Source organism: Mobula hypostoma, chromosome 9, assembly GCF_963921235.1.
Source record: "Mobula hypostoma chromosome 9, sMobHyp1.1, whole genome shotgun sequence".
NCBI classification, from domain to species: domain Eukaryota; kingdom Metazoa; phylum Chordata; class Chondrichthyes; order Myliobatiformes; family Myliobatidae; genus Mobula; species Mobula hypostoma.
The window spans coordinates 131,281,063-131,306,752 of record NC_086105.1 but is presented as its reverse complement, the minus strand read 5'-3'; the positions used below and the strand labels follow the sequence as shown (position 1 = coordinate 131,306,752).

At 42.7% G+C, this 25,690-nt stretch overlaps 1 protein-coding gene across 2 annotated transcripts; it reads right to left on the bottom strand.

Annotated features, from left to right (window-relative positions):
* Nucleotides 1–432: 432 nt before the first annotated feature.
* Nucleotides 433–23,014, bottom strand: smim22 (small integral membrane protein 22). 2 transcript variants are annotated; one of them, XM_063057484.1, is made up of 4 exons: nucleotides 22,858–23,014; nucleotides 7,597–7,796; nucleotides 4,752–4,825; nucleotides 433–1,225 (listed from the first exon to the last, which is right to left on the bottom strand). In XM_063057484.1, the coding sequence occupies exons 2-4, from the start codon at nucleotides 7,724–7,726 to the stop codon at nucleotides 1,178–1,180; spliced, it is 252 nt and encodes an 83-aa protein (XP_062913554.1). In that variant the 5' UTR covers nucleotides 7,727–7,796; nucleotides 22,858–23,014; the 3' UTR covers nucleotides 433–1,177. The 2 variants fall into 2 exon arrangements, with proteins under 2 accessions (XP_062913554.1, XP_062913553.1); XM_063057483.1 differs by having other exon boundaries at nucleotides 22,876–23,014.
* Between the last annotated feature and the right edge of the window lie 2,676 nt (nucleotides 23,015–25,690).

Here is a 25,690-nt window from a genome sequence, read left to right as displayed (position 1 = left end):
AGGGATATCTTAGCCTTTGAGTTAAAACTGTACTGAAAAATACTTAAAAGTTTATGCATGATTATTTAGTATTATTGGAGGAGGAAGAAATTTCAAAGAAATACCAACACTTGTACTGATTACCTGGATAAATTGGTGGAGGCAAAAGCATTATACCTATCCAAGATCAGCTGGGTAAAATAGACATTTTATGGATCATATGGAGGAAATTCTGACCAGAAAAATTGAAGCTAGTCAGTCAATTTCATTCTTGCTATGGTCATGATTAAGTTAAGAACACTCCCTAATCTACAAGTTACAATTTCCTTCACTTGAAGGAAATGGCACATGGTCAAATTTCCGTTTCCCTTTTGGACAAATAGGAAAGTCTTGTTTCTGCTCCTTTTCCACAGCCACATGCAAGCAGTATCATGCCATTTTCACTGTGACAAAGACAGGCTGATGTTAAAACCTTTCATTTATTAATCAAAAGCATAGATGTAAATCAGTGACAGTAATTACATCAGATTTACAAAGTTGCATTTTAAAAGCAATTTCATTGGGAAGTAATAATTTGGGTTTTTAAACTGCCAAAATCATTTCCCTAAAAGGTTTGAAATAAACTGCAATAAATAGTACATTATTTAAAATATTGGCAAAGTTATTACCCAGACAAAATTAACTGCTGATATTGATTGTTGCACTTCAGAAAATGGATCAACTTAGTTTAAATAAAATGTACTCTAAAAATAAGCCATTCAATAGATTTTACTGCACTAATTTCAATTAGTATTTCACCAAAATAATTTAGTTAGTGTTTGTAGTTAACACACTGAAAGAAAATGATATACCAGGTGCTGATTTAGATCTTGAGATGTTCTACCATTTGTCATTTTGTAATTCCCAAACTCAATTCCATGTCTGCTCTCCTTTAACATAAACAAACAAGCAAACCATTTTCGGGATCATATTGTGATTATTAAGAGGGTGTTCAATAATTTGCAGCTGGTCATCTGCCTGATGGCTCATAGTGTGTGGATCCAAAGCAGTTTGTAGCAAGAATGCTGAAAAGCGATAGATTCATTGTTGGATACAATTCAGAAAAGATACCAGTCGAGTTACTAAGTATTGCCCAGGAACGTGTGATACAATGAAGGTTGTTAAATGATCCAGCCACTGGTCAAACATCCAATTCGAGCTAAGGCTCTAGTCCCAGGTTGTCAACACCCACTTTGCGCTTTGAAGACTGGAAAAGATGATCAAATCATTTTGTATTATTTAAAATTCCATTATTCTACCTAATGATCTAAAACCAAAGTCTTAAAAGAATAACCATGTTTATGTAATGTGGTGCAATTCAGCTTGTAAAATAGATATAAAGCTGATAGCAGTACATACTATTTAATTTGGTATTGTTGGTACCATACAAATTGAACTTTGAACAAGTTCGTAAACACAAGGAATTCTGCAGATGCTGGAAATTCAAGCAACACGCATCAAAGTTGCTGGTGAACGCAGCAGGCCAGGCAGCATCTCTAGGAAGAGGTACAATTGACGTTTCGGGCCGAGACCCTTCGTCATCTTGATGAAGGGTCTCGGCCCGAAACTTTGAACAAGTTCACTAGGCAGAACGGTAATATCAGGTAAAAAGCTGGGAATTAAATGTGAACACAAGAGATTCTGTGGACGTTCTAAATCTTGAGCAACACACTCAAAATGCTGGAGAACCTCAGCTGCTCAAGCAGCATCTATGGAGAGGAATAAACAGTAGATGTTTCGAGCTTCTTAATGGTGCTTCTTAATTCACTATTATAAATAAAATTTAACTCAGACAGCTCAAAACAAAATAACACTTGATTGAAAGTGTAAACAATTGAATTTCAAACTATCAACTGAGATTTTGAGCTTCACTGGTAGGAGAATTCATTAACGGAATAAGCTAATTTGATTTGTGGAGATATGTAGAAAACGTATCGGAGGGCTGGTCGGAGGCTCGAAGTTTTCGGACGGACTCAGAGTCCGCTGCGGTCGGGTGCTTCCAATGGTGCTGCATTGTCAAGCTTGCAGTGCTTGGATGTTCATGGCGGGGAGAGTTCCTCCCTTCTACCGTCTGCGTGAGATGATGAGACTATCGGGACTTGTGACTTTTTTTTTACCGTGCCCATGGTCTGCTCTTTATCAAATTATGGTATTGCTTTGCACTGTTGTAACTATATGTTATAATTATGTGGTTTTGTCAGTTTTAGTCTTGGCTTGTCCTGTGTTTCTGTGATATCACTCTGGAGAAACATTGTATCATTTTTTAATGCATGCATTTCTATATGACAATAAACAAGGACTGAGTGTCCTCATAATCTAATCTAAACTTAGTCCTACCGCAGAGCCACATAAGCAATATCCTGACTCAGGCTTTACTACTTTAGTTATTGAACAACTGTGTTAGCATTCAGATCACTCATTCAGGAAGGAGTTAGTGAAGTCTAACAACTGCCTAGTGTATCAGTAATACAGTGGAGTAAAGGGAATTACAGAGTTATGAGAGATGAGCTGACCAAAATTGATTGGAAGGGAACACTAGTAGAGACAATGGCACAGCAGCAATGGCTGGAAATTTCAGGAGCAAATCAGAAGGTACAGGATGGATACGCCCCAAAGAAGATGACACATTCTAAAGGCAGGATGACACGACTGTGGCTGACGGGAGAAATCAAAGCCAACATAAAAGCCGAAGAGAGGGCATATAACAGAACAAATATGTTGAAAGTAAGAAGATTGGGAAGCTTTTAAAAGCCAGCAGAAGGCAACTGAAAAGTCATTAAAAAGGTAAAGATGGAATAAGAAAATAAGCTAGCCAATAATATTAAAGCAGATACAAAAAGTTTCTTCAGATTTATAAAGTCTAAAAGAGAGGTGAGAGTAAATATTGGAGCACTGGAAAATAATGCTGGAGAGGTAGCAATGAGAAACAAGGAAATGGTGGATGGGCTGATTAAGTATTTTACATCAGTCTTCACTGTGGAAGACACTAACAGTATGCCAGAAATTCGAGAGTGTCAGGGCGTAGAACTGTGTAAAGTTTCTATTACCAGGGAGAAGGTGCTTGGGAAACTGGAAATTGAAAGGTCTGAAGGTTAATAAGTCACCTGGACCAGATGTTCTACACCCCGGTTCTGAAAGAAGTGGATGAAGAGACTGTGGAGGCACTAGGAATGATCTTTCAAGAATCAATGGATTCTGGCATAGTTCAGGAGGACTAGAAAATTGCAAATGTCACTCCACTCTTCAAGAAGGGAGAGATATCGAAGAAAAAAAAATCATAGGCCAGATAGTCCAACCTCAGTGATTTGCAAGATGTTGGAGTCAATTGTTAAGGATAAGGTTTCAGGGTACTTGGAGGCACATGATAAAATGGGCCATAGTCAGCATGGTTTCCTTAAGGGAAAACCTTGCCTGACAAATTTGTTGGAATTCTTTGAAGAAGCAGGATAGACAAAGGAGAATCAGTTGATGTTGTGTACTTGGATTTTCAGAAGGCCTTTGACAAGGTGCCACACATGAAGCTGCCTACAAGCTAAAAGCCCATGGCATAACAGGAAAGATAATAGCATGGATAGAGCATTGGCTGATTTTCAGGAGGCGGGGGGGGTGGGTGGAAATAAAGGAAGCCTTTTCTGGTTGGATGCCAGTGACTAGCGGTGTTCCAAAGGGGTTGGCATTGCGACCTTTTTAAAAATTATATCTCAATGATTGGATGACAGAATTGAAGGCTTTATGGACAAATTTGTGGACAATGCAAGGATGGGTGGGGGAAGTTTTGAGAAGTGGAAAGACTGTAGAAGGTTAGGAGAAAGGACAAAGAAGTGACGGATGGAATACAGTGTTGGGAAGTATATGGTCATGCACTTTGGTAGAAGAAATAAAAGGGTTGATTATTTTCTAAATAGAGAGAAAATTCAAAAATCCGTGGTGGAAAGGAACTTGGGAGTCCTCAAGCAGGATTCCCTACAGGTTAATTTGCATGTTGATTCGGTGATGAGGAAGGCAAATACAACGTTAGCATTCATTTCGACTGGACTATAATGTAGAAGTACATAATGTTGAGGTTTTATAAGGCACTGGCAAGGCCTCACTTGGAGGAATATGAGCTGTTTCGGGCCCCTTACCAAAGAAGGGATGTGCTGACATTGGAAAGGGTTCAAAGGAGGTTCACGAAAATGATTCCAGGATTGAAAGGCTTATCACATGAGGAGCATTCAATGCCTCAGAGCCTGTATTCATTGGAATTCAGAAGAATGAGGAAGGCTCCAATCTATGATAGGTCCAGAGGGCAGTGGTAATGAAACAGAGGCCTGTCTCTGTACGAGACAACCCTACAGCATAACCCTTCTGATGGAGCTGACAGGTTGCACTAATTACTAGATATGATCCCGCCAAAAGAGAGCAACTTTCCTGCAGAGTTTACCTCAGGACTACATGGGCCTTCTTGTCATGGTATGGTTGTAAGGATTTGTGTTTGTCACTGAAGGGGAGTGGTGTTTCGAGATTTATAATTAGGTGATTTTCTTCAATACTGTGACGACAAGTGAACAGCAAAGGATTCTATTCCTTCTGAAAAATTTACATATTTCTGCCGATTGCAAAGGAAACCCATACATTTCTTTGTTTGTTTTTTTTAGTGCCACCTCACTCATCTGACATTTCTTCCCGGAAGAAGTCGTGAACCTTTCCACCCACACCCTCAGGAGAAAAGCAAAAAGGTAAGAAAAACACACCTTTTTGGGGGAAGAACAGCAGCAGCCGCAGAAACAGCGAATAATGACCAGGAGAACCAAAAGCAACACAACACCTAGTAAATGGAAACAAAGGAATCAGGCAGAATTAACAATAGCACAAACTTTTAACATCTGGATCTGATATGTTGGAAGGTAATATTTCCACTTCATATCATCTTGTTAAAGCAATGGTACCACAATGGCAAAGATGGCGCCAGAGAGCAACTTCTCCCAGCGTATCAGTGAAACGGTTAAATTCTTCCTATTTTAATGTCTCAATTTTCCTTTTCAGGGTGGCTGGGGTCCTGTCGGAGTCTGTGATCTACAACGGCACTCAAACAGCGGTTCTGCAGGGCAGTCAGCACGTTTCAGTTCTTGGAGCTCGCCAGAGGGCCGTGTTTCAGTATGTCCAGGTTTGGCCTGCAGTCGGCCCCCTTTGGAGTGCGGCCTTCTGCAGCACTGAGGCCACAAATTCTCGCTGTCGTCATGAACTGAAGCGAAGCGAGAGCCGGAACATCAAAGACAGCGAGAGCGGCTGTCAGAGGGCACTGCACTCAATGGTGAGGGAGAGTTTGCTGCCAATGCTCGAGTCAGGGAACTTGAAGTGAAGAGCCACACTTCAGACTGACTGTAACATTGAAATAGCGACTGTTGTCTTCCCTCTTGCTGTGGAAGGAGGGATATCTGTTTCTCCCTTGTTACTGAGAGAGAGAGAGCCTGTGGGATGTTGAAGTGTTGGAGTGAACAGTTAGTTTTCGATGTACTGTCAACCATGGTCTCTCTTTGGGAGACCTTGCTGTTACTTCCATGGTGGGTGGTGGGAATGTTGATGTTTTAGGCTAGAATATGTGGGGAGAAGGGGGAGAGATTTGATGCTGCTTGCTGCAGCTTGTGCGTGGTAGGGGGCAGGGGTTTTGGGGTTCTCACTTTTTTCCAACATTTATTCTTTGTGGTTTTTTCTTCTGTTTTGAGGATCTCTGTGGAGTGTGAGAATTTCAAGTCGTATATTGTCTACATTCTCTGATATTAAATAGAACTATTGAACCATAATACAATATTTAAACACACAACCTTCAGGATCATAACAGCACTTTGCCCCTTGAATATGTGAACAAAGCAATGTCACCATATAAAACAATTTTATATAAAATATAGAGACAAGGAGGAATTTCTTTAGCTGGAGGGTGATGAATCTGTGGAACTCATCGACAATGATGGTTGTGGAGGCCAAGTCATTGGGTTTATTCAGAGCCAATAGGTTTCTTGATACCAAGGGCTTCAAATATTATGGGCAGAAGGCAGGAGAATGGGGTTGAGAAGGATAATAAATCAGCCTTGATGGAATGACAGAGAAGACTAGATGGGACAAATTGCCTAATTCTGTCTTATGGTCTTAGAATAACTTTTTTAGGATGTTGAATTTTCCAATGAGATACTTTTAGAAAGGATTACTGATAGGTTGCAAGGTATCTGGATACATTGATAATACACAATCTAGTTCAGGGCAAGTGGCACATATGCTTTATCACAAGGCAGTTCCATCAAATGGACTTTCAACGGGAAGGATTCTTCAGACTGCAATATACTAGTTTAATAATATCACCCAATATAATTATGATCTACAAATGAAATACCCAACCTGATAAACTATTTATGAAATCATTTACTTCAACATTGCTATGTACAAAATTTGAAGTTAAATATTTGTTTTTTTTTGGAGGAAATTCATAAAAAAATTTTCAAAAGATGTAGAAACATCTTTCACAGCAGCTCCCTAAAGCTTAACTGGATCTTTTATTAGTAATATCCATAGTTTTAATTGTTAAAAGAGTCAGGAGCATCCAGATATTGGCATTCCAATGGACAGACCTATTTTCTAGTCAGGTATTGGCAGACTAGGGTGGAAGATTAGAGTATTCCTTCATAACCAGTGGATTATGCAATAGACTCGTCTTTGTTAACACTAATTCAAACTGGGCCTCAGATCTGGACCACTACGTTTGTCAAAAGATCTCAGAATTAAACCATGCGCAGATTTGCTGTAATAAACATCAAGGCGGTAAGCTAAATTGGGGGCGGCCTGGGGTGACAGTGGCGTTAAACTTTTGTGCATCAAGTTCTTGTCGGGGATTAAAATGCTAATCTCTGTGTCCAGGAATGTTGGCACATCACTTCTAGAAGGCAGTCAACAGCATGACAGAGCACCTTCTGGCAGCTTAGTCATGAGCAAAGGATGTTCAAGTGAATCAAAGTGGGACAGCCTCCTTAAACTGAACTTGGCACCATTCGAAAACACAACCATCTGTTACTGAGGAGGCACATTAATAATAAGTGTTTGTCTCCCTTTGCTGACGTGCTGCTTTTGTCTTTTCTGCTACATTATGCATAAATCTAATGTATTTAACTACAAATCTCGAGAAGAGTAAGCTCCAGCATTATTGGAATTGGTTTACCCTCGTCGCATTTACCGAGATACAGCGTATTGTTCATGCAAATCAAATTGTTACACAGTGCATTGAGGTAGCACAGATGAAGCAATAATAATAATAATAATAATAATACAGAAAAAAGTGTAAAAGCTACAGAGAAAATGCAGATTGTGAGATCAAGAGGCCATCTTATGGTACAAGTGGTCTGTCTAACAGCCTGCTAAGAGTAGGATAGAAGAAGAATAAAGTGTAAAAGTTTCAGATAATGATTACCAGCTATAGTGCAAGTAAACATTATCTGAAGAAAGATCTTTTGAAAGAGTTAGGCTGAATATTATTCCTAAATTTTAGAAACAATCTACCTGTAGAACAAGTTGTTTAAAATTACTAATCTCTGTTTGCCTTTGGCAACTTACCAATAAATATAAGGAAAATGGCAAAGGTGGCAATATCCCAGGGAGACTGAAAAAGCTGTTTGCTTTGTAGTCTCCTTACAGCGTCATAAAACTGTGCTTCAATCTGAGCTCCAACATCTTGGTCAGCCATTTTTGATCGTGACTGTATATGGTTCACTTGTAGAGGCTTGTTCCAAATGCCAATCGGCAAACAGCAACAACTGCACAACAGGATTAAAATCATTCAAAATTTATTATGTGACCAGAAAGAGAAATCAGTCCCTTTACAATATAATCAACAGCTTCCTTCTCCCACTCACAAGCTTAGAAGTGAATCGTATTTCAAAGGTTTCACGAAACTGATAGTTTCAGGGTCATTACAGTCCATTGTCCACAGGGAAAGCCGAACGGTCACATGGAAGGAGAGGCAGGATAAGGTGTGTTCTGAGTGCATTTGGTGAAATATTATTTTATAAATAAATAGAGAATTTCAAGGAAAGCACAAAGAATAGGGGATAAAATGTCATAAGGCAGATAACTGTTCTCAATGTCAATAAGCACAGGGTAACAGCATGTCTCCACAAAGTGAATTTTCTGCTGCATGATTAGAGCAACATCTTGGTTCTTTCCTGCCTAATGTGCCTGTGTGAGTATGTGCAACATCAAGTTCAAATCAGTAGTCCATCACTGCTTTCAAGTAGATTAGGGAACATATAACAGATACCATGGGGCTCAAACCCCATGAATAAATAACGATAGCACAGATTCATCCCAATTTTCAGCAGCCATTGGTGAAATGCCAAATTCTATTTCTTTAGAAATATTTAAAATAAGAAAAATTTACCTCAAATATTGAACAGCTTACTGAAAAAGTTTACAAACCACAAACATGCAGCTTAGCATGTGTAATGCCCTGGTTAAGAACATGTTTTATTGTATTACTACTGTTGTGCTGTTAAGTGTTTTATTCTCTGCAGCTTTTCTGTAAAATGCAGTGTGCTCTGCTAATTAAGCTTCACGATTTGCAGTTCAGTATTTTGGCTTCTGCTAAGATAAGGAGCCGTTTGCTCAGTTTAGGAATGTTGTGTCAGCCAATATGGTTTGTCTTGGTAACACTCTGCCCTGCGGAATGCCATGGAACATTCGAGAGTGCTGGGCATGATCAGACTTCTGAGGGACAGTGGGTTGGCTTTGGACCTTTTGTTGGCAGGGGTTGGAAGAAGAAGGAGGTGCAGAGAAGAGCACAAGGGACGACGCTTGCAAAATCCAGCCCAAAGGAGAGACCCCGTTGTAAGAAGTGCTTTGTGCATATGATTGGTTCCAAGAAGGAAGTGCCAATACTCCTGAGTCAGCCAGTTTGTTTAAAATGGTCTTCGAGGGAAGTTCGAACTGTGGTTGGTGTCTTTCATACAGAAATCAATCAAAGGGAAACACCCAACTACTCCAGAAATGAGCTCCAACATTTATGTGCACATTTAAACTGGTTTAACTGTATTGGGCCTTTTTTTTACTTTTAGTTGTTTTAAGTTTAAATATCTGTAAATAGAATTCCACTTTAATTGTATGCCAGTTTGTTATTTCCTGGCAAAGACTAACTTTGCATAGGGTAGCAGTTACACAACATTCACCATAATTTCCGTTCCCTCACTAGAACATTCCGACTTGCCTGTTTGTTTGAACCTGAATCACTCCTACCCTAGACGTGCGTTGTTTATTGAAGGTGGCCTTCTCACCGTCACCCATGCAATGCTGAGCCATGTGGCTGTTAGCCAGAGGTAGCTAATGAGCCTGGTTTATTACGAGCCACGGTGACAGAGTTACATATGTAACATCCAATCACAATAAGTGTACAAAGTTTGCAAATATTATTGACAGCTTGTCATAAATTAAACATACAGCTTTGTAAAGCATGGACTGTAGTTTAATTTTTATTAATTATTTCAGGACCCAGAGGTTGATTGATAGCTGTCTGTCGTATCCAACAATGACGCGAGACCTGTGTAGGAATGTTTTTAAATGTGAAGAAGCCATGGCACGGGCAGTTCCACTCTCTTGAAGTTGGAAGTCCGGGTCCAGTGGTACTAGTAGTTGGCACAAACTGGGGTCTTCCTTGGTTTCAGTGGATGACCATGACTTCTTCTGTGCCTTGACATGCCCTTCGCGCTCCACGAAATGTTGCAGAACTGCCTTCCCGGCCATTGGATCTCACTGTTGATCTCATTGTCCTGTCCAATAGAGCTGACTTCCCATGCTAGGACAGACATGTCCATATCTCACCGGGGGTATGACGCCCAGTGGTTGCCCTCACATGGTTTAGTCTGCCTGTTGAGGTGGTGTACCACTGTGCAAATGCTAATAAATTTAACCTATGTTTACACAGAAACATAGAAAATAGGTGCAGGAGTAGGCCATTCAGCCCTTCGAGCCTGCACCGCCATTCAGTATGATCATGGCTGATCATCCAACTCAGAACCCTGCACCAGCCTTCCCTCCATACCCCCTGACCCCCGTAGCCACAAGGGCCATATCTAACTCCCTCTTAAATATAGCCAATGAACTGGCCTCAACTGTTTCCTGTGGCAAAGAATTCCACAGATTCACCACTCTCTGTGTGAAGAAGTTTTTCCTAATCTCGGTCCTAAAAGGCTTTCCCCTTATCCTCAAACTGCGACCCCTCGTTCTGGACTTCCCCAACATCGGGAACAATCTTTCTGCATCTAGCCTGTCCAATCCCTTTAGGATTTTATACATTTCAATCAGATCCCCCCTCAATCTTCTAAATTCCAACGAATATAAGCCTAGTTCATCCAGTCTTTCATCATGTGAAAGTCCTGCCATCCCAGGAATCAATCTGGTGAACCTTCTTTGTACTCCCTCTATGGCAAGGATGTCTTTCCTCAGATTAGGGGACCAAAACTGCACACAGTACTCCAGGTGTGGTCTCACCAAGGCCTTGTACAACTGCAGTAGTACCTCCCTGCTCCTGTACTCAAATCCTCTCGCTATAAATGCCAGCATACCATTCGCCTTTTTCACCGCCTGCTGTACCTGCATGCCCACTTTCAATGACTGGTGTATAATGACACCCAGGTCTCGTTGCACCTCCCCTTTTCCTAATCGGCCACCATTCAGATAATAATCTGTTTTCCTGTTTTTGCCACCAAAGTGGATAACTTCACATTTATCCACATTAAATTGCATCTGCCATGAATTTGCCCACTCACCTAACCTATCCAAGTCACCCTGCATCCTCTTAGCATCCTCCTCACAGCTAACACTACCACCCAGCTTCGTGTCATCCGCAAACTTGGAGATGCTGCATTTAATTCCCTCATCCAAGTCATTAATATATATTGTAAACAACTGGGGTCCCAGCACTGAGGCTTGCGGTACCCCACTAGTCACTGCCTGCCATTCTGAAAAGGTCCCGTTTATTCCCACTCTTTGCTTCCTGTCTGCTAACCAATTCTCTATCTACATCAATACCTTACCCTCAATACCGTGTGCTTTAAGTTTGCATACTAATCTCCTGTGTGGGACCTTGTCAAAAGCCTTTTGAAAATCCAAATATACCACATCCACTGGTTCTCCCCTATCCACTCTACTAGTTACATCCTCAAAAAATTCTATGAGATTCGTCAGACATGATTTTCCTTTCACAAATCCATGCTGACTTTGTCCAATGATTTCACTGCTTTCCAAGTGTGCTGTTATCACATCTTTGATAACTGACTCTAGCAGTTTCCCTACCACCGATGTTAGGCTAACCGGTCTATAATTCCCTGGTTTCTCTCTCCCTCCTTTTTTAAAAAGTGGGGTTATATTAGCCACCCTCCAATCCTCAGGAACTAGTCCAGAATCTAAAGATTTTTGAAAAATTATCACTAATGCATCCACTATTTCTTGGGCTACTTCCTTAAGCACTCTGGGATGCAGACCATCTGGCCCTGGGGATTTATCTGCCTTTAATCCCTTCAATTTACCCAACACCACTTCCCTACTAACATGTATTTCCCTCAGTTCCTCCATCTCACTGGACCCTCTGTCCCCTACTATTTCCGGAAGATTATTTATGTCCTCCTTAGTGAAGACAGAACCAAAGTAATTATTCAATTGGTCTGCCATGTCCTTGCTCCCCATAACCAATTCACCTGTTTCTGTCTGTAGGGCACCTACATTTGTCTTAACCAATCTTTTTCTTTTCACATATCTATAAAAGCTTTTACAGTCAGTTTTTATGCTCCCTGCCAGTTTTCTCTCATAATATTATCTTTTTCCCCCTTCCTAATAAAGCCCTTTGTCCTCTTCTGCTGAACTCTGAATTTCTCCCAGTCCTCAGGTGAGCCACTTTTTCTGGCTAATTTGTATGCTTCTTCTTTGGAATTGATACTATCCCTAATTTCCCTTGTCAGCCACGGGTGCACTACCTTCCTTGATTTATTCTTTTGCCAAACTGGGATGAACAATTGTTGTAGTTCATCCATGTGATCTTTAAATGCTTGCCATTGCATATCCACTGTCAACCCTTTAAGTGTCATTTGCCAGTCTATCTTAGCTAATTCACATCTCATACCTTCAAAGTTACCCTTCTTTAAGTTCAGAACCTTTGTTTCTGAATTAACTATGTCACTCTCCATCTTAATGAAGAATTCCACCATATTATGGTCACTCTTACCCAAGGGGCCTCTCACGACAAGATTGCTAACTAACCCTTCCTCATTGCTCAATACCCAGTCTAGAATAGCCTGCTCTCTAGTTGGTTCCCGACATGTTGGTTCAAAAAACCATCCCGCATACATTCCAAGAAATCCTCTTCAGCACCCTTACCAATTTGGTTCACCCAATCTACATGTAGATTGAAGTCACCCATTATAACTGCTGTTCCTTTATTGCACACATTTCTAATTTCGTGTTTTATACCATCCCCAACCTCACTACTACTGTTAAGTGGCCTGTACACAACTCCCACCAGCGTTTTCTGCCCCTTAGTGTTATGCAGCTCTACCCATATCGATTCCACATCCTCCCGGCTTATGTCCTTCCTTTCTATTGCGTTAATCTCCTCTCTAACCAGCAACGCCACCCCACCTCCTTTTCTTTCATGTCTATCCCTCCTGAATATTGAATATCCCTGAATGTTGAGCTCCCATCTTTGGTCACCCTGGAGCCATGTCTCTGTGATCCCAACTATATCGTATTCATTAATAACAATCTGCACCTTTAATTCATCCACCTTGTTACGAATGCTCCTTGCATTGACACATAAAGCTTTCAGGCGCGCTTTTACAACTCTCTTAGCCCTTATACAATTAGGTTGAAAAGTGGCCCTTTTTGATGCTTGCCCTGGATTTGTCAGCCTGCCACTTTTACTTTTCACCTTACTACTTTTTGCTTCTACCCTCATTTTACACCCCTCTGTCTCTCTGCACTGGTTTCCATCCCCCTGTTGTGAACTAGCCTCCTCTCGCCTAGCCTCTTTAATTTGATTCCCACCCCCCCCCCAACCATTCTAGCTTAAAGTCACCTCAGTAGCCCTCGCTAATCTCCCTGCCAGGATATTGGTCCCCCTAGGATTCAAGTGTAACCTGTCCTTTTTGTACAGGTCACGCCTGCGCCAAAAGAGGTCCCAATGATCCAAAAACTTGAATCCCTGCCCCCTGCTCCAATCCCTCAGCCACGCATTTATCCTCCACCTCATTGCATTCCTACTCTCACTGTCGCGTGGCACAGGCAGTAATCCCGAGATTACTACCTTTGCGGTCCTTTTTCTCAACTCCCTTCCTAGCTCCCTATATTCTGCTTTCAGGACCTCTTCCCTTTTCCTATCTATGTCATTGGTACCTATATGTACCACGACCTCTGGCTCCTCACCCTCCCACTTCAGGATATCTTGGACACGATCAGAAATATCCCAGACCCTGGCACCGGGGAGGCAAACTACCATCCGGGTCTCTGGACTGCATCCACAGAATCGCCTATCTGACCCCCTTACTATCGAGTCCCCTATTAAGGATCTATTGAGCTTGCCAAGGCATTTCCAAAGAAGGAAGTCAGGTGTCCTTGACCTTTTGTCTAAACTAGGAAAAGGGAAAGAAACTTGTTAAGCTGCAGGGGTGATGAAGAGGACGAGGATGTCTCCGATAGGTTAAAACCAAGGCGACCAACTGAAATATACGCTTATACGGTCAATGAGTGAATAGGGGCAGTTAGAGAGTGAGATCACCGACATAAAAGGAAAAGAATGTGGGAGTTGCAAAATACAGAGCAGGAAAACATACCCAACAGATCATACAAGCCTTCCTCTTGCGGGGGGAGGAAAGATCGGGGTGGGGTGGAGCCAATGTCAGAGACAGAGGACTGATCCTGACAGAGGAATTATATTGTCTTTAATAGCATATTAGAATCCAGAAGGTTGTAGCACATTCAGACATGACGAGGTGTCACTCCACAAGTTTGCTTTGGGCTTCATTCTATTCACAGAGAGACGATAGGTCAATAGGTCAGGTGGGAGTGGAATGCCGAATTAAAGCTCAAGGTCACCCTGCAGACCGAATTTAGGTGCTCTCTGAAGTCGTCATCTAATATGCATTTGATTCCACCATTGTAGATGGGGACACATTGTGAATACAGACTGCAGTACACTAGACTGGAAGTGCAAATAGATCACAATTTCGTCTGGAAAGGCCGGGGGGTCAGTGAACCCCAGGTTGGGAACCCCTGAATTTGTTTGTGTCTCTAGATGGTGTGAAGTGGATACCTTAGAGATCTCCTTAGTGGATCTCCTTAGTGCAGAGGAGATGTACAAGGTTGTTGCCTGGATTGAAGCATGTACCTCATGAGAATAGGTTGAGTGAACTTGGCCTTTTCTCCTTGGAGCGACGGAGGATGAGAGGTGACCTGATAGAGGTGTACAAGATGATGAGAGGTATTGATCGTGTGGATAGTCAGAAGCTTTTTCCCAGGGCTGAAATGGCTAACACGAAGGGGCACAGTTCTAAGGTGTTTGGAAGTAGATACAAGAGGGATGCCAGAGTTAAGTTTTTCATCCAGAGACTGGTGGGTGCGTGGAATGCACTGCCAGTGACGGTGGTGGAGGCCGATACAATAGGGTCTTTTAACAGACTCTTAGATAGGTACATGGAGCCTAGAAAAATAGAGGGCTGTGCACTAGGGAAATTCTAGGCAGTTTCTAGAGTAGGTTACATGGTCGGCACAACATTGTGGGCCAAATGGCCTGTAATGTGCTGTAGATTTCTGTTTCTTTGAAGGGAAAACTTGAAAGGACAAGCAAGAACAGGCGGTTGCAAGAGAACGTGTCATAAGGTGAGGTGGTTGTGGAATTGGACAAATGCACCAGGCATGAAGGGAACGACCCCTGCAAAATGGTGAAAGTGAAGGACAAGGAAGGATATATCTGCTGGTGGAATACTGATGACTGGTGCTGACTGAACATTGGTGTTGCTTCCTATAACAGAAATCAACAACTTCATCTCTCTTCCTACCAACCTTCACCTTGCTCTTACCTTCACATGGATAATCTGATTCTTCCTTTTCTATATATCTACATCTCCATCTCAGGAGATAGGCTGGACACTAATATCCATCGCAATACTACAAAACCCCAGAGACTACCCTTCATCCCATCGTGGCTCCCGCCACGATTCTATTCCATTCTCACAGCTCCTCCACCATATTTGCTGCAATGATGAGATTTTCAATCAGGCGTAGCCCTCTGCTTCCAAATTGACCTTTTGAGGTCAAAGCTTAAGCCTCAAAGAGGCTCAATGAAGCTCAAGACCTCCAACAGTCTGATAAGTTTTTACTCCAAGGTGGGGGTAGCAGTCGGGTATGCAGTAAGTAGTCCCTTTATTGTCTGAAGCAGATTAACATTATCTCGTCTTGCTCACGATGATGGAACCCGCCACTTTCCAATGGCTGAGCAATAACTTTCAAAGTTCAATTGGGGACTAACATCAACCTGTTGTGTCAGGCTATCGTAGAAAATAACTTGAATAACCTCATTCAATGTTGAGTGAACCTACAACCCAAGTTATGAGAAACCTATTGCATTTTCAATATAATTAGTCATTGTGTGTCGTGAGGGCTGAGATGTACAGGACTAGAAACATGTTTTTGGGAGAAGGTTACTGGTGTGGGCTGTGATTAGTGAATAAATCAGTTGTTTAGCTTTACCATCTCTCTAATATGGCAATGGAAATGATCTAGGAGTAGGATATTTTCAGACAGACTATAGCAGCAGCACAGCAGCGTAGTAGTTAGCACTTCACTTTACAGTGCCTGTGATCACTGATTGCGGTTCGATTCCCACCACTGCTGACAGAGAGTTTGTACGTTCTCTCGAATTCCACCTGGGGTTCCTTCAGGTACTCCAGTTTCCTCTCTCATTCCAAGTTAGTGAGTTGTGGGCATGCTATGTTGCTGACAGAAGCGTGGAAGTGTGTTTTGGTGTATGAATGACAAATAAAGCTAATCTTAAAAAAAATGTTGGAATCCAGAGTAAAAAAAAGGCTTGGATGATGGAGTTGATGGCTTTGTTACCAAGTTTGCAGATGATATGAAGATAGGTAGTGAGGATGGTTTAAAAAAAAACTAATTGCTGTAGGAATGCAGCATGTCAGGCTGCATCTGTGGAGGGAGTCAACCATCTGGGTCAAGGCCTCAAGCTGGACTGAAAGAGCAGATGGGAGATAGCCTGTATAAAGAGGTGCAGGGAGATCTGGCAAGTGGTAGTTTGATCCAAGCCGGGGGGGCGGGGGGTTGTTCGCAAAACGGAGTCAGGTAGGGAAGGGTGGGTGGGAAATAGTGACAGAGACCGAGAAATGATGGTGGAGAAAACAAAAGGCTGCAGATTGTGGTATCTGTAATAAAAGGCGGCAGAGTATGGAACCAAATAAAGGAAATGGGGAGGTGGATTGCAACATTTGTGTAGTTGGGTAGGGGAAAGAAACTGAGTGATGGGGGTGTGGGGGCAAGGGAGGAACTGGGCAAATCAGAAAGAGAAGGAAAGCAGAGATAGGGAACAGGATGTCTAGAATTAGAAAATTCAATGTTGATCCTACTGGACAACCTAGCCAAAATGTTCAGTATTCAAAGTTCAAAGTAAATTTATTTTCAAAGTATGTTACTGTAAACTGTATGTTACCATATGCACCATGAAATTCATTTTCCTGCAAGCATTCATAACAAACAAATACGATAGAGACAATGCAAAACTATACACACAGACTGACAACCAATGTGCAAAAGGCAAACTCTGCAGATAATAAATAAATCATACTGGGAACATGAGTTCTAGAATCCTTGAGAGACCATAAGATATAGAACAGAATTAGGCCATTTGGCCCATTAAGTCTGCTCCACCATTTTATCATGGCTGATCCAATTTTCCTCTCAGCCCCAATCTCCTGCTTTCTCCCCATAACCCCTCATGCCCTGACCAATCATGAATCTATCAACCTGTGCCTTAACTATACATATAGACTTGGTTTCCACAGCTGCCTGTGGCAAAGAATTCCACAGATTCACCACTCTCTGGCTAAAGAAATTCCTCCTCATCTCCATTCTAAAAGGACGCCCCTCTAGTTCTGGTCTCCTTACTTGAGGAAGGATATACTGGGTTTGGAGGTGGTGCGGAGGAGGTTCACCAGGTTGATTCCAGAGATGAGGGGGTTAGGCCATGAGGAGAGATTGAGTCACCTGGGACTGTACTCGTTGGAATTTGGAAGAATGAAATGAGATCTTATAGAAACATATAAAATTATGAAAGGGATAGATAAGATGGAGGCAGGAAAGTTGTTTCCACTGGTAGGTGAGACTAGAACTAGGGGACATAGCCTCAAGATTCGGGGAAGTAGATTTCAGATGGAGATGAGGAGAAACTGCTTTTCTCAGAGGGGGGAATCTATGGAATTCTCTGCCCAATGAAGCAGTGGATAGACAAGGATAGATTTGGATAGATTTTTGCATAGTAGGGGAATTAAGGATTATGGGGAAAAGGTAGGAAGGTGGAGATGAGTCCATGGCCAGATCAGCTATGATCTTATTGAATGGCGGAGCAGGCTTGACGGGCCAGATGGCCGACTCCTGCTCCTATTTCTTATGTTCTTATGTTATGTTCTCTATTCTAAGGCTGTATCCTCTGGTCTTAGCCTCTCCCATCACAGGAAACATCCTCTCCATATCCGCTTTATCAAGACCCTTCACCATTCAATAGGTTTCAGTGAGGTCACCCCTCATTCGTCTGAAATCCAGTGAATACAGGCCCGGAGCCATCAAGCGCTCTCCATGTTTTGTAGCCTTTTGCACTCTCAGGCAGTGATGTAACCAGTTAGAATACTTTCCACTGTGCATCTATAGAAGTTTGAGAGTTTTAGATGACACGCCACCTCTGTGCAAACTTCTAAGAAAGTTGAGGTGCTGTGTTGCCTTTTTTGTGATGGCTCTTACGTGCTGACCCCAGACCAGATTCTCTGCTACGGTAACACCAAGGTTACTTATACTTTCCACCTTTGATCCCCCAATAAGGACTGGCTCATGGACCTCCAGTTTCTTCTTCCTCTAGTCAATCATCAGCTCTCCGGTTTTGCTGACATTGAGTGAGAGGTCGTTGCTGTAGCACCACTCAGCCAGATTTTCAATGCTGATTTGTTACCATTTTTGATTTGGCCAATGACAGTGGTGTCGTCAGCAAACTTAAAGGTGGCATTGGCGCTATGCCTAGCCTCACGATATTAAGCGAGTCGAGCAGGAGGCTAAGCCCACATCTCTGTGGTACGCCTGTGCTGATGGTGATTAGGGAGAAGATTTGTGGACTAGGGTCTGCAAATGAGAAATTGAGGATCCAGTTGCACAGGGACAAGTGCTTCCAACAGCTTGTGTTTGGCCTCACCCTGCCAGCAGAGGAGACTGCACAAATAGGCCATGTGGGAATGTGGAGCGGAATTAAAATGGCTAGCGGCTGGGAGCTCCAAGTGGTCATGTTGCACAGTGCATAAGTGTTCAGTATTGTTTTTGCTGGGTACAAAGCCGAGATGCTTATGTGTTGACACTGAAATCATATGGAGCAGCTGTTTTCCTGTTTACGCTTTATTACCCCTGAGAAATCACCTGAGACAAGGATGCGTTTGGTCCCAGGTTTGTGTGCTCTGCAGTGAGTGATGGACATAATGACTGATGCTTTAGATTCATGCAAATTTACCACTCCAGCAAAAGTGAAAACAAGTTAATATGTAACCACGTGGCCTGAGCCGCAGACAGTAAAACAAACACGTTCACGCTTTGGACTGTGCTATTTCAGTATCTGTTAACAAAATATTTCTCCAGTCTCGCACCTTTTACAAAGATCGATCTCTACCACATCTGTCCACTCTTTAATCTTAGAAAACAGAACACAACAGCCCAGTACAGCCACTTCAGCCTTTGTGTGTATTGCTCCAATAATCCACGTGAGTCTTTTCGACTTATGATACTGACTTCTCCTCAGGTGTCTGGAAGTTTTGCAGAGATAGGCTCTCACGCCTACTTTGTACCTTCTTCACCAAGGCTGTCAGTACAACATCTGATAACCTCAGTGCCTGTGATATCCCACACTGTGCCATTTGTAACATCTCCCAGGTGAAATTCACTGCGTCCCTGAACCAGCCACATTGCATGTCTCCTTTAAGAAGTATTACCTGGCAACCAATCAGTTCACTGGCTCGTTACTGAATTCATTGAAATCGGAGTCCACAGTCAGCTGATTAAGCCCCCCTAGGTGAGTCTCCATGGGGGAAGATTAACCCTACACCTATTTCCAATTTATTTATTTATTTTTGATTATAGGAGCAGAATTAGGCCATTTGGCCTATCAAGTCTGCTCTGCCATTGCTGCTCCATTTTCCCTCTCAGTCCCAGTCTCCTGCCTTCTCCCCGTATCCTTTCATGTGCTGACTAATCAAGAATCTATCAGTCTCTGCCTTAAATATACCCAATGACTTAGCCTCCACAGTCAACCGTGGCAACAAATTCCAAAGATTCAGCACTCAATGGCTAAAGAAATTCCTCCCCATCGCCATTCTAAGGCCCTCAATTCTGAGGCTATGTCTTCTGGTCTTAGACTCCCCCACCACAGGAAACATCCTCTCCACATCCACTCTATCAGAATCAGGTTTATTATTACTGGTATGTGTTATGAGTGTGGGCACGTGGCCAAGTGGTTAAGGCATTGGACTAGCGACCTGAAGGTCATGAGTTCGAGCCCCAGCCGAGGCAATGTGTTGTGTCCTTGAGCAAGGCACTTAATCACACATTGCTCTGCAATGACACCAGTGCCAAGCTGTATGGGTCCTAATGCCCTTCCCTTGGACAACATCGTTGTGGAGACTTGCAGCATGGGCAACAGCTGGTCTTCCATACAACCTTGCCCAGGCCTGCGCCCTGGAGAGTGAAGACTTTCCAGGTGCAGATCATAGTCTCGCAAGACTAACGGCTTTACTTATGTGTTGTGAATTTGAACTGCAGCAGCTGTACAATATAACTCATGATATAACTGAAGTCTTTCGACATTTGACCCCTCATTCTAGAGAATTCCAATGAGCAGAGCTCTAGAGCCATCAAACATTCCTCATATGACAAGTCTTTCAGTCCCAGAACCATTTTTGTGAACCTCCTTTGCACCCTCTCCAATGTCAGCACGCCTTTTCTTAGCTAAGGGACCTAGAACTGCTCACAATACCCCAATCTTTCGGCAAGTTTGCTCTTCGCACTTTTGAACACTTCTTACTAGTTGATGAAAAATAAAATTAGGAACGGGAGTGAAAGCCTGTTTAGCTGCGCTGAACAGCTATAGGCCTCGCGATGAAACCTGCAACGTGTGATGGGCCCTGACTGCAATGTGCCTGACGCACTTTGATAATTACATCAAATTGCAGCAACGGTTATCAACAACAAGACGATCCCACAGCAGCAATGAAAAAGAAAGACAAATTTAGCATAAGGGGAAGTTATTTAATGAACTTCCAGTAAGTAGTTTCAACTTTTGCTGCGTAATTCACAACAACCTTAGAACTCTGATCATTGTGCATGGAGAAGCAATAAGGAATCATTTACCCTCAGTAACATCAAATAGGGCAGAGTAATTTAGCTGTTTCATGTAAGTCCAGGTCATTGGAGCTGGATCATTAGGAAGCCACAGTCAACGCAAATGTTCCCTATAGCATGGTTCCAAAATGGTCCTCTATAAAGGTCAACAGTTTTGGATTGAAAACTAGTTATTGACAATTTTTTGATGGCCCATTTTGGTCTAAGCCCAACGCTTATTATTGTGTCCCATTGGCATACTTATTTGTTAAGAGCTGGGCCAAGACTGAAAGGGTTCTTCAAACCCACCCCAAACCAATCCCTAAACACAAGAGATCCTGTAGATGCCAGATAGCCAGGGCAACACAGAAAATGCCAGAGGAACCCAGCAGGTCACCAGGCTCGGAAACAATCCATAAAAGTGGCAGATGGAGTTCGCCCCAGAAAATGGTGAAGTGATTCACTTTGGAAGGTTGAATTTGAAGGTTGAATGGTACTTAACTGCCCATTCTTCCAGTCACATTGCTATCCCTAAGGAATGCCCTCTCATGCATTGTGTTAGAGCCCCCACCACACCAACTCTCTGAAGGGCTCTGCACTTAGAAGCAACTCAGAACACAACGGCACTTGTAGAAATGTACTTCAGCATGACACCGCCCAGCAGCTCTCTGCAAGTAGTTGATCATTACACCGACCATCACCAGCACTGTGCTTAGTTGTGCAAGACTAATGAGAAAATATGTGGGCTGGAGTGTGGCAAACGTGGCAAAGCCAGCATCAATCAGCCTTCATGCCAACTGATGCTGCAGTCTATCTGCTCAACAGGTGCTTATTATCCACCCGCCGACGCCCTCATGGCCCTCACCATGTAAAAACCTGACTGGACACAACATTGGAAAGAAGAACATTAATAGCAGCCAAAACACCAATAATCTCAATTCTCGGCAACAATTTCTCTTATACTATCCAGAGGATGCTCTCTTCTTGTTGCTGTCGGGAAGAAGGAACAGGACTTTCAGGTCCCACATCATCATGTTCAGGGACAGTTATTACCCTTCAACCATTAGGGTCCTGAACCAAAGTGGATAACTTGACTCACCTCAACTTCACAGCCTATGGAATGTCAAGGACTCTACATTTCATGCTGTCAGTATTATTTATATATGTATTAATTAATTATTATTGTTTTGGTAGTTTGTCAACTTTTGCACGTCATTTGTCCATCTTTGTTTATCTGTAGTTTTTCATTGATTCTATTGTTCAATGTGAATGCCTGTAAGTAAATGAATCTCAGATAACATATGTCCTTTGATAATAAATTTACTTTGAACGGAATACTTCAGTGAATTCCCATCCACTTACTTGGAGCAGTATCCAAACTTTCATTTGTAGAGGTTTCTGGATTTAATAATTCAATTGATATTCATGTATTGTCAGAGGAGGTTGTAGAGGCAGACGTTTAAAAACACACACATTTGGACAGATATTTAGGTAAGAATTGCAGAGATACAAGCCCAAAGAAGGCAGGCGTAATTAGCATAGACAGACAGCAAGGTGGATGATCCGGGCCCATCCCTGTACTGTACAGTTCTGTGATTTACTTGAGCTGTATCGTGTACGTTACTTGCTTCACTTGTTATTTTTGTTTAAATAGAAATATATATCATTGTAAACAACAGGAATTCTGCAGATGCTGGAAATTCAAGCAACATACATCAAAGTTGCTGGTGAACGCAGCAGGCCAGGCAGCATCTCTAGGAAGAGGTGTAGTCGACGTTTCAGGCCGAGACCCTGCGTCATTGTGCCGCCTGGTTACGCAGTGGGAAAGCACAACACTGTGAGACTCATAAAAAGATCAGGAAGTAATTTCCCTAAAAAAAAACCCGGCCTTTGGCTTTCCTGCAGCTACATATCAAGAAATACCTTCACTTCATTACCACGCCCACAAAAGATTTAAAAAAGACGCAGTATTTCCACCCTCAACAGCACTCAATTTTCGTTTTGTGTTTTTAAAGCGGTTACTTTTAAAGAGGCAAGATTAAAATATTGGAGTGCAGATATATGCAGTGAACTACTCTGCGAACGCGGACTTTGAGTCACACCTGAATAGTTTTTTAAATCTGTTTCCTGGATCTGTTGTTACACCTGTTGGAATTCAAGTCGACAACTCAGTGATCAGAATTAGCGTTACCCCTTATTTCTTACCTTCTGCGTATTCTTTACCTTAAGTATTTCTTGAAGTAGAAATGTCAGTCTCCTCTCTCCTCCCCCTTTCACCAGTCTCACGCTTGAAAACAGCCGAGCAACCCTTCAAACTCGACTCCTGGCCTTACCTTTCATCAAGGTGTACACCCTGAACTGAGAGCGCCCTGATTGGTCACCGTGCCTGCTCTCTGATTGGTCACCATATTAGCAAGGTAGGAGGAGCCTGTCAGTTGTTAAACAATTAGGAGGGGAAGGTAAAATAATTTCTTTCAATTCATACGTTTTTCTACACTTTTTTTCCCCAAATTATTTATCAGCTTTACTTTATCTTTTTGGGAGTTTTCACGACCACGATTTTAAATGTATCAGAGAGTCAGGGACTTTAAAAACCATTTAAAGGCAACTAAAGCTTGGATGTGTAACAAAACCTCGCCCGAGCTTTGGGGAAAAGAATTTCGCGGCCCCGCTCAAAACGCAGCACTAGTTATAAAGAAGGCAAGACAGCAGCTATATTTCATTAGGCGTTTGAGGAGATTTGGTCTGTCACCTGAAACTCTCGAAAACTTCCATAAGTGTACCGTGGGGAGCATTTTAACAGGCTGCATCAATGTCTAGTAGCGGGATGGGGGCACAGGATCGAAAAAAGCTCCAGAAAGTTGTAAAATTAGTCAGCTCCCTCTGGGGTACTAGCCCCCCGTAGTATCCAAGACATCTTCAAGAGCAATGCCTCAGAAAGGCGGTGTCAGTTATTAAGGATCCCCACCTCCCAGGATATGCTCCCTTCTCATTGTTACCGTCTGGAAGGAGCCTGATGGCACACACTCAGCAATTCAGAAACAGATTCTTCCCTTCTGCCGTCCAATTACTAAATGAACCTATGAACACCGCCTCACTACTTTCTTAATTTCTGTTTTCGTACTACTATTTTTAATTTATCTGTTTAAAAAAACAAACTATACTTACTGTAATATGTTTTATATTTTTATGTACTGCACTGCTGCCGCAAAGTTAACACATTTCACAACATACGCCGGTGATACTAAACCTAATTCTGATTCTGAAACTCGGAAGACCAGTGTAACTGACCTCCACCTTCACGTCCAAGGTAAGGGCGGGCCTGGAAGAACCACGGGAGCAGGGTCTGCTCCCTTGTGTTCCTTTCATGATTTGGTGAACTACTCTCTGACCTGCTGATATTTGCAAAACACACGCGTAACGTTCGGATATTTCCAGGTTAAAGCGCAGCAGAGTGTGATGTTGTAAAACCAAGTTCTTCCCAATTGCAGCCTCCCCAGCCAGCCAGAAACACACAGTGGGGTCTGGGACTGACTGGACCACATCTCATTTTGGGTGATGTGAACGCAAACAGACCTAATGTGACACGAACAGGAACACCGGATTCTCTTGCCACTCACTGGTGATTTATTCATGAGCGGGTGGACTGGGTGCGTCTCAGTTTGTGTATTGTTCCGCTGCCCCTGGAACTTGGTCAAGTCGAGACAGCACCCTTAACTCTCAGCAATCCTAAAATGTAACGATACAACATGGCTGCTGTGTCAGATTGAAAATATATCTTCTTTAAGTAGATAAATTTGGGGCGCTGCGGTAGTGTAGAGATTAACGCATAGCTATCGCAGGTCGGAGCGTCAGAGTTCAATTTGGGTGCCGACGGTATGTTCACCCTTTGACTACATGGGATTCCTCTGGGTGCTCTGGTTTCCTCCCACAGTCCGAAGGCCTACCGATCAGTAGATTCATTGGCTGTGATTAGGCTAGGGTTAGGTAGGTAGGCTGCTGGGCAGTCCGGCTTGTTGAGCCAGAAGGGCCTATTGCAAACTGCATCTCTAAATAAAGAAATATATTTCTAGATGTGTTTTTTTTCCCCTCAAATCTTACCATTTATAATATAACCATATAACAATTACAGCACAGAAACAGGCCATCTCGGCCCTTCTAGTCCATGCTGAACGCTTACTCTCACCTAGTCCCACCGACCTGCACTCAGCCCATAACCCTCCATTCCTTGCAACACACATAAAAATTGCTGGTGAACGCAGCAGGCCAGGCAGCATCTATTGGAAGAGGTACAGTCGACATTTTGGGCCGAGACCCTTCGTCAGGACTAACTGAAAGAAGAGCTAGTAAGAGATTTGAAAGGGGGAGGGGGAGATACAAAATGATAGGAGAAGACAGGAGGGGGAGGGATGGAGCCAAGAGCTGGACAGGTGACTGGCAAAGGGGATATGAGAGGATCATGGGACAGGAGGCCCAGGGAGAAGGAAAAGGGGGAGGGGGGAAAAGCCCAGAGGATGGGCAAGGGGTATAGTGAGAGGGACAGAGGGAGAAAAAGGAGAGAGAGAAAAAGAATGTGTGTATATAAATAAATAACGGATGGGGTACGAGGGGGAAGTGGGGCATTAGCGGAAGTTTGAGAAGTCAATGTTCATGCCATCAGGTTGGAGGCTACCCAGACGGAATATAAGGTGTTGTTCCTCCAACCTGAGTGTGGCTTCATCTTGACAGTAGAGGAGGCCGTGGATAGACATATCAGAATGGGAATGGGACGTGGAATTAAAATGTGTGGCCACTGGGAGAGTCATTCATTCCCTCCATTCCTTTCCTGTCCATATATCTATCCAATTTAACTTTAAATGACAACATCGAACCTGCCTCAACCACTTCTGCTGGAAGCTCGTTCCACACAGCTACCACTCTCTGAGTAAAGAAGTTCCCCCTCATGTTACCCCTAAACTTTTACCCTTTAACTCTCAACTCATGTCCTCTTGTTTGAGTCTACCCTACTCTCAATGGAAAAAGCCTATCCACGTCAACT

Excerpts from the sequence above, each read along its gene's own strand:
- smim22 (XM_063057484.1), bottom strand. The coding sequence starts at position 7,726 with ATGGCTGACCAAGATGTTGGAGCTCAGATTGAAGCACAGTTTTATGAC. Across the intron at positions 4,826-7,596 it reads CATTTTCCTTATATTTATTG|GTGTTGTGTTGCTTTTGGTT; the intron begins GTAAGTTGCCAA and ends TCCATTTACTAG. Across the intron at positions 1,226-4,751 it reads GCTGTTCTTCCCCCAAAAAG|TCTTCAAAGCGCAAAGTGGG; the intron begins GTGTGTTTTTCT and ends CATCTTTTCCAG.